Source organism: Callorhinus ursinus, unplaced genomic scaffold (assembly GCF_003265705.2).
Source record: "Callorhinus ursinus isolate GAN/ISIS: 27379988/994484 unplaced genomic scaffold, GSC_fseal_2.0 scaffold82, whole genome shotgun sequence".
NCBI classification, from domain to species: domain Eukaryota; kingdom Metazoa; phylum Chordata; class Mammalia; order Carnivora; family Otariidae; genus Callorhinus; species Callorhinus ursinus.
In genome coordinates this window covers 1,134,245-1,147,294 of record NW_027397144.1, presented here as the reverse complement: position 1 = coordinate 1,147,294, position 13,050 = coordinate 1,134,245, and the positions used below count along the sequence as shown (strand labels likewise).

The following is a 13,050-nucleotide window of genomic DNA, read 5'->3' as shown; positions in this document are numbered from 1 at the left end:
ACACCTGGAGGAGGGAATCCGTGGGGGCCAAGGAAGAGATCTAAACGGCGAGCTGAGGGTGCCTACAGCTGGCAGCAGATCCCCCAAGAGAAGGAATGGGGCAAGAAAGGACAGCAATTAAGAAAATGGCTTAAAAATTTTTTTAAAAATTAAAGCCTAGATGGACACTCAACACCATGTCACAGTGTCAAACAGCAATAACCTCAGTGTCCAACAAATAAGGATTGAGTAACAAATCCTCATATAAGGGATTCCACAGGACCTCTTGAAGTCACCTTGAAGAATATTTGCCTGTCACGGGGAAACACTCTGCTGTTCTGCTAAGTGAAACGGAAAGTAGGTCACAAAGTGGCAGGACACTGAGAAGCAGCATTCCAAACCAGCTCTGGCACATCCTAGTTTTGTGAGCTGGGGCAAGGCATTCAGCTTCTCTGTGCCTCAGTTTCTTCATCCATAAAATGGGGATAGGAATAGAGCCACCGCATAATCTGGATTGTTAGCAGGATTCAATGAGCTCGCCCACACACATCAAGAGCCCAGAGCAGTGCCTAGTACGTAACAGACACTTAGTATCTGCTATTCTAATTTTTTGAAAAGAAAAATATTTAGGCTACTCCTGTCAGAAGACCTAAACTTGATCCTAAACCTGAACCTTATCAGGTTCTCCATCTAGATTTAACTACCCATTTATAGGGAACAATTGGCCCAGTCCCAAGTGTGGGCCATGATCTGGTTTCTTCCACAAAAAATGGTATAAGAGGAAAAAAAGGGGCTGGTGGGAGAGCTATTCAACCAGAAACCTAGGTATTTATGTGTAAAATGATATGATGCCAAGGATTTGCTTTGTAATTCCCCAGGAAGCAAATAAGGGGAGGACATTCAGGGATTCGAGATTAGCTGTGTACAGTTGATAACACTAAGGCTGGGTCCATGGGGGCTCCTCGTACTTCTCTACTTTCAAGAATGTTTTTTAAATGTTCAAATAGAAAGTAAGCATGAATATTAATAAAAATTATGAATCCTGGGGCACCTGGGTGGCTCAGTCAGTTAAGCATCCAACTCTTGGTTTCAAGCTCAGGTCGTGATCTCAGGGTCATGAGATCCAGCCGTGTGTCGGGCTCCAACCTCAATGCAGAGTCTGCCTAAGACTCTCTCTCTCTCTGCTCACCACCCAGCCTCTCGCAAATAAATAAATGAATCAGAAGGAAGGAAGGGAGGGTGGGAGGGAGAAAGGAAAGGAAAGGAAAAGGAAGAAAAGAAGCTAATTAATTAATTAATTATGCGTCCTGGGGAACATTTTTGGGAGGAGAGCCACCAGGTAGGAACTAGTGGGAGAGGGGGTGCTGTGGATGACTCTGGTTTCCCTTTCCTTGTAGGTTTGTTCATGTTCCCCAAGTGAGCAGGTGTTAACTGTGTAACTGGAAAGTCAGTGTGTACAAATCAGAAGAAAAAGACTTATGAAAAAGCAGTGACTCCAGGCCGTGGGGAAACAGGCAGTGGTAGGTGCTTATTTGTGCATACTTCCAGGCATCGGTCCAGGTTTTGGTAACAATAAGGACAAAAACATTATCATTTGAACCACCTCCCAGCCACCACCCTCCACGGCTCCCAGCTCCCCACCCAACCGCACCTCTTCTCAAGGGGAGCAGCTTGTTCTCCAGGATGTCCCTGGCATCAGTGCCTTCGTCCATCAGGTCGAGCTTGGTGATGACGCCGATGGTCCGCAGGCCTGAAAGAGCCGAGGTCAGAGGATGCCGTGAGGGAGGAGCCTGGGCCGGCAGCCTGGTGGGGGTGGGGTCCCCACTTCCAAGCTGTGAGACCTGGAACAAGCTATAACATCACCTGCCTGGACCCCAGTTTCCCTCATGTCAAGTGAAGACAAAAGCCACACCAATCTCAGAGGGTTGTCCATAAAGATAAACTGGCTTGTGACAAACATGCAATCAGTAAATCCTGGCCACCGTCATTGTCATTCCTGTGACCTGCGACAGTGTCTTGCTGCTGCAGTGTCAGGGGGAGACCTCATGGAAACTCAAAATCCCGGCTCAGTCTCCATGCTGTGCTCTCTGAGTTACCCGCAGAGTCCCAACATCATACGCAAACCCACGGCGACTGTTTCTAGGGTTACCTTGCACCTGAATGGCCAAAATTCCACTCTGGAAACCTCCTCATCGGATTCCTCCTGTCCCCAGGTCACCTCGAATCAAGGGAACCCTCCTAGCGAAGCTGCTCGCCTACAGATCAGCTGGCCCTGGCGTGCCTACAGATCCTCTGGGATAGTGCCTGTGTGTGTGTGTACGTGTGCATATGTGTGACACACAGGAAGCCCAGGGAGATCTCCAGAGGGTGCTAAGGGGGACTTCAAGGGGCTGACAGTTGTGCTCTCCCTGGTGCTCCTGCCTGGTCACATTCGGCTGTGAGGTGCCATCATCTTTTTGGAGGGCAAAGGGGCCACGGCTGTGAATACCCACAAAGCTTGTGCCAGGCAGGGAGGGGAGAGGCAGAGTTGGGGGACTGGGGAAGGGGTCTGGGGGCCTGGACTCTACCGGAAACGCTGCATTTCACTGGAGCATCATTTATGAACAAAGAGGTGACAGTGGCCAGCTTGGTGGATGCTGTGCACACGTGTCCCGATGATAACAGGGAAACACACACACACACACACAGCGTACAGAAAAATAAGGAAAGATAACTGCATTTTTTTAAATGTGAGTTTACACAGGAGAACAAACTATGAGAGGCTATTTCCGAGGTGTGGTCACTGGTATCTCTGTAGGAGAAGAGGAGCGGTCACTTCTTAGATTCTGTGTTTTACAACGGTGACATTTTGGGGGTAATAATTATGAACACTTCCAAAGTCAGAAAAAGAGCCAACATTGAGTTCACAAGTGTAACTGAACCCACGCCCATTTCCTCAACACCCGATCAAGCCTCTGTGGCATCTCTGTCACAATCATGCTCTATCCATGGGACTGGACCGGGGGCACGGGGAGGCTGGGGGGGGCCCACGGATAGGCGCGGCCTCTCCTGGGAGACCATGCCTGGGATGACCATGGGTGACACAGTGTGTCCTTCTCGGGACAAAGATACTCGGAGCACAGCCCTTGACTCTGAAAAGCTCGCAGTCCAGTGTGTGAAAGGGCCATCAGCTCCCATCCCTCCACCAGCCATCCTCGGGCCAGACTGGGGACCAGAAGCCAGGGAGCGGAGCACCAGAGCCCATCTTTCCCCAGCTCCTCCCTGGTCCCCGACTCTCTCCGAACCACCATGGAATCAGGCAGTCAGAGGGCATTTTGCAAATCGTATTTCAGTATGTGTCCCACTCCACAACCACCAACGCATGCAGGACACACCCAGCTCCCAAGGCAGCCACCAAGACCCCTCGGACGGTTGCACCCTCTCCGCGTCGCCTCCTCTGCCCCAGCCACAATGGCCTCCTCACCATGTTCTGGGCACCCCAGGCTCAAATCCAGCCCAGCCTATTTAGCATCACTGGCCATTTTCCTGGATTTTGCCTCTTTTCATCATTTATCATTCTGGTCTTGCCTGACACCTCACATCTTCAGTGGCCTCTGACCCCTAATCCCTCACCCAGCCACTCTCAAAAGGGTTGGCTTTTCCTCCAGTGCTTACTTCTGGCTGAAACTGCCCCACCTGCTTATTTTCTTACTGTTTTCTGTCTCCCTCCCTGGAACATCAACTCACCAGTGGCAGGGGCCCTGTCAACTTTGTCCCCTGCAGGGTCCCCAAGGCCAAAACAGAGCCTGGCATATATCAAGTACTTAACTGACATGTACTTAATAAATGGCCCAAGGAAAAGTTTGACCCAGAATGCCCCGAGCCAGAGATGCCACAGTCCCCACTTAATCCCTACTGCCCCATCTGGCTTCATTAACTCATCATCCTTTTACCTTCTCTGCCTGGCCCCTGAGCAGTTACAGGGACATCTCTAATCCTCTCAGCAGCTCTACAGGCTAGGATTGCTGTTGCCATTTTGACTGAGGGGGACCAAGTTGAGGAGAAATGCCCAACTGCCACACGACAGCCTCCCAGGGGCAGCCCTCTGGCACTGCTGGTCCCCATGGGAGATGCTGTATCCCAGGAGGGCCTTTTCCTAGGGGTCATATGCCAAAGAGAACACCAGTGACCTGGAATCAAGAATGCTGGGCAAGTTGCCATGCCTCCAGGCCCTCGGGAGGGGAATGCCTATGGTAGGGCTCAGTAGTTACCTTGTGGGTCAACCTCCTTGGCCAGCTTGAGGGCGTCTGAGTTGGCCAGGTCCATGTTGGCAGGGGTGACGGCAAGAATGAGGCTGCTCTCCCGGCTGATGAACTGCAGGATCATGTCCTTGATCTGGTACTCGATATCTGGGGGCTGGTCCCCCACGGGCACCTTGGTGATACCCGGGAGGTCAATGAGGGTCAGGTTCAACACTGAGAGGGAAACCAGAGGGAAAGGTCATCAGAGACAGAGGAGGGGAGGCAGGCACGGCCCCAAAGCTACCCAGCCTACCGCCCCAAGTGCTGGGAGGGGTCAGCCTGCAGGATTCCTCCTGCCCTCCAACCAGATCACACCTTTTGATCCAGCAGATCCTCTTCGAGGGCCCCCTCCTACAGACAGCCTCTCTCTATTGCAGTGATACAGTTTTAAATCGGGACATTTGCATTGGCAGCCTGGAATTGCTCTCAGTGGCTAAATAAATTTCGGCCCATCAATTCAGCCATGACCAAAGGCTGCTGTTTACCAATGTTTACCATAAAAACAAAAAGATGATACTCCGATAAGAGACACACTCTGAGATGTATTCATACAAAGAGGCATTTTATATTATGCTACGATTTGAATAAAAGCGGTGAAACACACAAGCAGGATATACACACAAAGATGTTCATAGCTGACTCAGGAGTGAGAATATAAAATATGTTCGTAATACTGAGGGCAGCGTAGGTTTTTGCTCTATACCCTTTTGTAATTTCTGTATTTTTGTGCTGTGTACAGGCATCATTTATTCAAAAATAAATCAATTTAAAAACTCTAAGAACTCATGCTGAGGAGTTCAGAGTCTGCTAGAAAATTCTCCAAACGCCATTTGAGTTAGCAATCTATGTCCCAGGGCCACAAGTTGTACTTGGTGGCAGGTGGCTCTAGCTAAATGATGGGAGTTTTTTTTTAATCAGAACATTTTACAGAGAAGACTGGCTATCTGGCGCCTCTGTAAGGCCCGGAAGACCTGATTACCCTGGGCTGGTGTCATTATGTGGTCATCATGACCTGGGAGCCACACCACGGCCACCCCTTTCCACAGGTGCATACAGCTGCGATTTGCCCCAGTCCCCACCACTCCCAACAGTCTTTCCAGCATACTGTGTTTCCTGAGAGCTGAGACTGATTTCTCAGTACCACGTTCCTATCAAAAAATGGGAAGACAGAGATCAAGAGGGCTGTGTACGTGTGAAGAAAAACGGAAGGGGTCATATTTTTTGTGAGAGCACGGCCAACCCCACCCATGAGCGGCACAGAGTCGGCTCCCCTCTGCCCCGACACCCAAATGGTCTGCGCCTGTGCTGCCTACCGTGGGGCGAGTAGACCCGCAGGTTGATGGGCACTGGGGAGATGCCTTTGTTGGTCCCCGTGACCCTGTCCGTCTCCGCTTCGATCTCCTGCCGGACTTCATCAAAGTCTGTAAACTTTTTGGACTTACAGTGCAAAAACTCAGCATATTCTGAAAAAGGAAGAAAGATGCTCAAAATGAGAAAGAGAAGCAGTCTCGCTTGCGGGTAGGGAGCTGATGGCCTTCTGGGACAGGTGCCTTGTCAAGCAGAGAAAGCGAAGAATCAGTCACAGTGGCTCTAGGAATTTGGGGACCCACAGATTCATCCTCACAGAAAATATCTGCAGGGGGCGCTCCTACAGCCGAGCCCCCTTCCGGACCTCAGGGAATTCCTCAAGGAACAAAACCAGCAAAGATCCTGGGGAAGGGGGAACAGAAACTCTTGTGAAGTATTTTGTGAAACAACACGTCATGACGCGCTATCCGAAAAACAAAACAACCCAGCAGGTGGGTGTAACCAGCACTTGTCACTTTTGGATGAACAGGACACAAGGGGAAATACGGGCATGCGTCACCGGACAGCAGATGGTGTACGTGTGAGGGAGCTGCTTCCGTGGTGTTATCCGTGAACCTGAGTCCAGAGTCGTGATGTAGAAGAAACTCCCTTGCTGTGGGTCAAAGGAGATGCAAGCTGCTGTCCTAGTGGGATCCTGAGCTGCCAGCACTGTCCAGCTCGCCAAGATCCCAGATGCACACCCCTGGGGCCCATCTGTCCTTCCTCCCCGAGCGTGTGCACAGGATGGGGAACAGGGCGCCACTTCTGTCCTCATCAAAACCCGTCTGGCTCTCACCTCCTGGCTGTTCTCAGGGACCCCCACCTAGACACGAACCCCTCAGGAGAACCGCTTTCTGGGCAGGGCCTCTTCACGCCTTCTGAGCCAAGTGACTAACGATGAGCGCTGGGCCCATCAGATATGGGATAAGGCAAGAATAAAATATGTTCGTCCTCAGATGTAGGGACTGAGCCTACAGGTGTTTGCTGTATAATTCCTCAACTTTTCCATATGTTCCAATTTTTGTGGTAAATGTTGGGGAGGAGAGACCCCATAGGCTCAGAAACCACGTATCAGCGGTGATGCTAAAAAGAAAATGGAAGTCAGACACGCTGGCAAACAGCCCAAAGCACTGGACCACTACAGAGGCAGAGATGCATCCAGCCGCGTCATCTCCAAGAGGAAAGAACTAGAAGTAGCCTCGATGTCCACCAGGAGGAGACCTGGCTACACAAATCCCAGCACAGACACACCATCAGCTGCCTCAAAAGAGAGGATAGAGATGGAGCCTGACAGAGGAGGCCCAGCAGCTCTAGAATCTCCACCCAGATGCAGAGCGAGGCAGAAAGAAATGAGGGCGAAGAGGTTCGCCATCCCATCACCGCGACCTAACCAGCCGGGGCCAACATTCAGCCCCTGCTGGCTCCAGCCAAGCCCTGTCGGTGGTCCCACGTGCCCCCTCAAGAGTGCGCCCCTTAGCAGTGGGCATCTGTGCCACAGATGAGGAACCTGAGGCCCACAGAGGGGAAGTGACTTGGCCCAAGCTCAGTGGTGGAGCTGGGATTCCGACTTCAGATCATCTGTCTCCAGGTAGTGGCTCTCAGGTCACATGGCCTTTGTGAGGACCCCGGCAGGCTCGTAACCTCTCTGGACCTCTGCTTCGGGGGCCCGGGGGACTCTGTGGGCTCAGATCACTAAGGGCACTGGCCGCCTGGGGACAGAGGCAACAAGGACACCACCAGCATGGGCACCCCCACCCCACCCCCATCAGCTGACCCAGTTCCCAAGGACAGTCACGCTCGAGCCCTCCACAGGGACAAGAGGAAACGCTTGGCTGCTCTTCCGGCAGCAGCCTCCAAAAATGGAACAGTCCCCCCAACCCCCCCCCCCCCCACAGCATACCTCAGTTCTCATCCGGCTCATGGCCCGGGGCTCAGCACCCGCAAGAGACCATCCCCCTCCCAGGAGCGCAACCACAGGATGCAGGCCCTCTCCCTTGTAGACCAGGCCCTGCCAGGCCTCTTACCTGGAAGGCCCACCCCCACCCTTTGCTCCTCTAATGCCTGCCTGCTTGTTGCCTCTCCCAGGGAGCCTTCCTAAACCCATGCCACCTGACACCTCATCCTGCATCTTGGGCCTCCTCCCCCTGTCAGAGCCAGGACCTGCTGGCCATGACCCCTGGAGTCCAGCGGGCACTGGCCGTCTCCCTCTCTGCCAACTCCTTCATCTGCAGGATGTGCGGATGGTGACAGAAAGCCACAGCTTCTTCCCCCGGTAGTGGTGGGCAGCAGAAACCACACCCTCTATGCCCAAGAGGAAGGTTCAGGAGCCTGCCAGGCCCATCCCTCACTGCCCACTTTACTGGGCTCCTTGTCGCGCTGAAACCATGTGCTAGATTCCAGGGTTGATACTAACCTTCAAAAGCTTCCACGAAGCCTTCTTTCCCCACACAGCACCGACCCTCTTAAAGCCAGACCTTGGCCCTCCTTTCCTCAGAACGCTCCTCGTCTCCCAACTCACCACTTCCCCAGAGCCCTATAAAACTTCCTTTTCCCCAGCTTTTTTTTTTTTAATTTTATTTATTTATTTGACAGAGACAAAGCGAGAGAAGGAACATAAGCAGGGGGAGTGGGAGAGGGAGAAGCAGGCTTCCCGCTGAGCAGGGAGCCCGACGCGGGGCTTGATCCCAGGACCCTGAGATCATGACCTGGAGCTGAAGGCAGACGTTTAACGACTGAGCCACCCAGGCGCCACATTTTCCCCAGCTTCTGACTTCAACTCATTCCCCTCCAGTCAGCCACTTGGGTCTTCTGCCTCAGGGCCTTTGCACTGGCTCTTCTCTCTGCTTACAGGCTCTCTCCTTAACCTCCTTCAGGTTTGTTCAAGTGTCACCTTCTCCACGTGGCCTGCTCTGGCTCCCACCCAAGATGACGAATGTCTTGAGTTCTTCCTTCCCTGCCTTATGACCCTTCAAGCACTGGCTGCCTTCTAACAACGCTGACCTCCTCCTGTGTTATTTTCTGGGTTCACCCTACAGGGTAGGGATCTGAATCTGCATTGTTCACTCTGTGTCCCTGGGGGCTCCCTCTGGGTATACCTACTGACGTGCTCAATAATCAGATGCATGACTGAATGACTAGGAGAAAGATAATACGGTCCCTGCTTCAGCTTCTGTAAGGGGGCCCAACTCCAAGGCCACCAAGCTGAATATATGGGAGACTGGATAGGGACGGAGTGTAGCAAGGCCAGCTGCTGTTTTTTCCTCTCTCTTCTCTCTCGCTCCCTCTCCCTCCCTCCTTCCTTCCCAAGATCTTGACACCAAAGGCCCAGTCCTGAGCTGGGCTCCTGGTCTGAAGGGAAGATGGACACTGCCCAAGCGTGTCACACAGGTGCCACAGACACTCCAGAGAGACGCAACACAGCAGAAGCCAAGGGGCGGGGACCTCCTGGAGGGGCTAGCCTGCTGGAGTCCAGCCCCAGCCCACCCCAGGACGAGGGAGGCAGGCCAGGGCGGCGGTGGGCAGAGAGCCCATGCCTGCACCATCTCTCTGAGGTGGCGACTTTCCCCCACTGCCTGAGGACGCTCTGGGCCCAGGGATCTGGGGAAGGAGGGGAGCCTCCCACCGCCAGGTCGGCCTCTGCGCCAGTGTCCCTGTGAAGAGAATAGAAACCTGAGAAATAGATGGGAGGGGCTTTGCCTGGGGCTCCACAGCCCTGTACATGCTGGAATGCCGATGATTTTTTAATGATTCCCTGTCGCAAAGAGTTAAGTCAGAGGCCTGATGGCTGAGCTCAGAGCCTGTGATGCCTGGAGACTCTCTCTCAACTCGTTCCCAGCAGTAGAGCTGCACCCTGCTGTCCCCAGTCTAGGTGCCGAGTTCCTAACCCTCCCCTGTTGGTGCGCAGCGAACAAGGCCAGTGCCGCCAGCCGGAGCCCTGGGGCGGCCCTGACAGCCCCACCCTCACCGCCACCGGCCTTCCCAAGCCAGGCCCTTCCCTGGGAGGAAGGGCAGCCCCCAGGGTTTCCACGGGACACAGCCCAGGGCCTGGCGCACACCAGGAATGAAGCAATAACCTGGGCCCTTGTCCAGCACTCATGCTGCTGACCCAGAGGCGCCAGCCGCCCTCTCCCACCACGCGGCTTCCCACCCGCATCCTAACTGTGGGGCAGTGAATGCACTCGCAGTTGTTTCCTAGAAAGACATTCTGCCCTCCTTCCAGGACTTGTTCCCTCATCTCCTTCGGGTCTCAGCTTGAAGCAGCCCTCCGTGGGGAGGTCCACCCTGACCACTGGGGATCCAGCAGATGCCCTGCCGCCTGGCCCCTCCCTCCACGGCACTCCCCACCCTGACACGCCATGCGCTCAGGTGTCCCCCTGCTAAGGCCGGAGCTGCAAGATAGCAGGCTTAGTTTTGGTCACTGCTCTCTCCGGTGCCTGGTAGCTAGTAGATGCTTAATAAAAATTACTGAGTCATCAGGTGCCGCAGCCTAGGATGACATCACCCTGAGTCCCAAGTGGGTCCCCACTGTGCTAAGCAGCCAATCCCTACTTTGGGCATCTCCCAGGCCCTTCGAGAAGGTGTCCTCAGAAGGGAGATGACAAGTGCGTGCCGCCATGCCACCTTCGGGGTAATGGGCCACCCAGGGCACCAGGAAACAGCCCCAAGTCAGTGGCCGCAGTCCCCTCGGGCCTGGCTTCCCGAGAAGGCTTTGGGCCCTCCTGTTTCAAAAAAGCTGGAGGAGGCCCACAGGACAGAAGGCACCCTCCCTACCCCGCAGGCGGAGCCGGTGACAGACCCTGCCGGAAGTTCTACTGGAACAACCAGCCTTCAGCTTAGCCCCTCCAGCCTGGAAGGGTGAGTCAGGCGCCACAACATCACGTGGGGAGGTGACAGGAAGAAGAGAAAGAGGAGGGCATGTCTAGCCACGCCCAGCTCGGAATTCCAGCCCCTCTCTCAGTGCCTCAGTTCCCCTACAAGGAAATGGGACGACACTGAACACAGCTGTGGGGCTGCTAAGAAATCAAATGCCATCGCGCTGGGCCCACAGGAAGCACACAAATAGCTTAGCTGCTAGCCAGGGAAATGCACAAGGCTGGCCTTGGGGTATCAGGGCCTTTTTTTTTTTTTGAGAGAGAGCACGTGCCTGCATGAATAAGCGGGGTGGGGGGAGGGGCAGAGGGAGAGGGAGGGAAACCACCTCAAGCCGACTCCGAGCTCAATGCGGAGCCCAACTTGGAGCTTGATCCCATGACCCTGAGATCACACCCTGAGCCAAAATCAAGAGTCGCACACTTCACCAACTGGGCCACCCAGGAGCTCCAGGGTCTTAGGGCTTTGCATGGACGAGCCCTGCCCTGGTCCTCATGGACATTTCCCATTCTTACCCCATTCTCAACCCGGCGTGAAGTGAAACACCAGGCTGACTCCTGGCAGCAGGAGGTGGAGTCTGCCTTCCCCCAACCCGGCAACAGCAGGCATGCTCACCTGGGACGGGAGGCCAGACTTGGGGACTCAAATATACCGGGGAGACCCTGAGTACCCCATGATCAAATGGGTCTGATCAAGAGGAACTCTGCAGAGGCTTTAGCCAACCAAGAAGAGGCAAAGCATGTGGCACCCGCGCCCCCGAGCTTGCTTGGTCCTCAGGCTCCCTCTGATTTGAGACAAGTGGTGCAGACCTCCCATTCTAGGACACACCACCACCGGGAAGGTGTGCTACTGTGATTTATACATATTTGTATTTCTTCCCTCCATTTTTGACACAGAGCTCCTAGAATCCTTGGAAAGCCCTAAGTGATAAGAGCAATAAAGGTGTCTTAACATTCCTAATAAGCCCCCTTCAACCACACATCAGTTTATGCTAATGAGGAGACTTTTGGAAAGCACTTAAGGATGGGAGTTGCTTGCCAGGGGACAATTTATGTGATTAGAGGGTTGCAGCTTTTAGCCCCTCCCTATCCACCCCCACCACAGAGACGGCCATAGGTTGAATCCATCACCAGTGGCTAATTTAATCAATCATGCCTATGTGATGAGGCCCCGTAAAAGTCCCAAAAGGATGGGGCTCAGAGAGCTTCCCGGCTGGTGAGCAGGAGGAGGTGCTAGGAGAGGGGCGCCCCTTCCCCACACCCTGCCCTACACCTCTTTTCCCTGACTGCTCCTGAGTTCTATCCTTTTTATATTAACCACTGATCTAGGAAGTAAACAGTTTCCCGGAGCTCCGTGAGCCGCTCCAGTAAATTCAGTGAACCTGAGGAGAGGGCCCTGGGAACCTCAGATCTAGAGCCGGGGGTGAGAAGCAGAGGGGACATCCCGGACTCGTGACTGGCGGTGGGGGTGGAGGGCGACAGTCTGGTGGGACTGAGCCCTTATCCTGTGGGGTCTGACACTATGTCCAGGCAGGCGGGCAGTGTTGAAACAGAGGTGACTGTAGGCCACGCAGTCAATGTCCACTGAGAACTGGAGAACTGCTTGGTAGTGTGGGAAAAACCCCACGTACACAGAGAAAGTGACAGCCCCAGCTGGCATCCCGGCCAGCAACCCCCCCCCCCCCCCCCCCCCCCCCCCCCCCCCCCACCACCCCGCCTGACTCTCACCAGCTCGTGGCTCTGTTTCCTCATCAAGACACAAGGCCCATGCCCTGAGCACTGCAGTGTCTCCCAGCTTTATAGAGAAGGCCCTGCCAGGGCCAGGCTCATGGGGAAAGGTGCAGGAGAAAGCGGCTGATGACCCCGCCCACCTTCCACCAGGAGAGAAGAGGCAGCGCAGCGGCCCACAGAGCACGCTCAGGTACCTGGCTAATGCTGACGGAGCACCCGCCGGGGTCCAGCCCTGTGCTGGGCACCAGAGAACGGCGGACAAAGCACATCAGTGTCCCTGCCCTCTGCCACTGACTTTCGGGGCAGGGGAGAAACCATCAAGAAAATATAAGAACGGGATGAGATTAGTGCTGCGCAGGAACTAAGGCAGCTATGATGGGGTGGGGGGGGCGGGGGGCACTGGGGCTCACAGTCAGGAAAGGAGAAGGACGAGGAAGGTGGGCAGGGTGTTCCAGGGAGGGAGCACAGGGGGGCCAAGGCCCGGGGGCGTGAACGAACGGGCGGAGAGCTGACCTTGAGGATGAGCGAGGAGGGAAGATGCTGCCGCTAGGGACCAGGAGGAGGTGAGGGCCCAGAGGCCAGCAAGGACCTGTTGGGGTCATAAGGCTTTGAGAAGGAAGCTGGGAGGCAAGCCCTGCCAGGCCCTGCCATCCCCTCGCTGGCCCCTGAGAACACCAGCCAAGGTCAAGGGAAGGGAGGCTCGCCAGACCACATTCCACACAAGAACAGTCCCCAGCACCCAGGGTTTACCAGGCCAAGGGATGGTTCCCAGGGAGAAGCAGCGTTCACCCATGAGCCATCAAACTTCCTGGTGACTGTAGTTTTAGGTAATTATTTTTTTTAAG

At 54.5% G+C, this 13,050-nt stretch overlaps 1 protein-coding gene across 8 annotated transcripts in view; it reads right to left on the bottom strand.

The window, feature by feature from the left end:
* The window catches only part of DNM2 (dynamin 2), an 85,722-nt gene that overhangs the window by 36,592 nt on the left and 36,080 nt on the right, over positions 1 to 13,050 (bottom strand). For all 8 annotated transcript variants that reach the window (XM_025863337.2, XM_025863331.2, XM_025863333.2 and 5 more), the window contains exons 3-5: positions 5,573 to 5,722; positions 4,230 to 4,433; positions 1,631 to 1,729 (exon numbers count right to left, since the gene is read on the bottom strand). In XM_025863337.2, the coding sequence (XP_025719122.1) occupies positions 1,631 to 1,729; positions 4,230 to 4,433; positions 5,573 to 5,722 (453 nt within the window). The remainder of the gene's footprint in view (positions 1 to 1,630; positions 1,730 to 4,229; positions 4,434 to 5,572; positions 5,723 to 13,050) is intronic.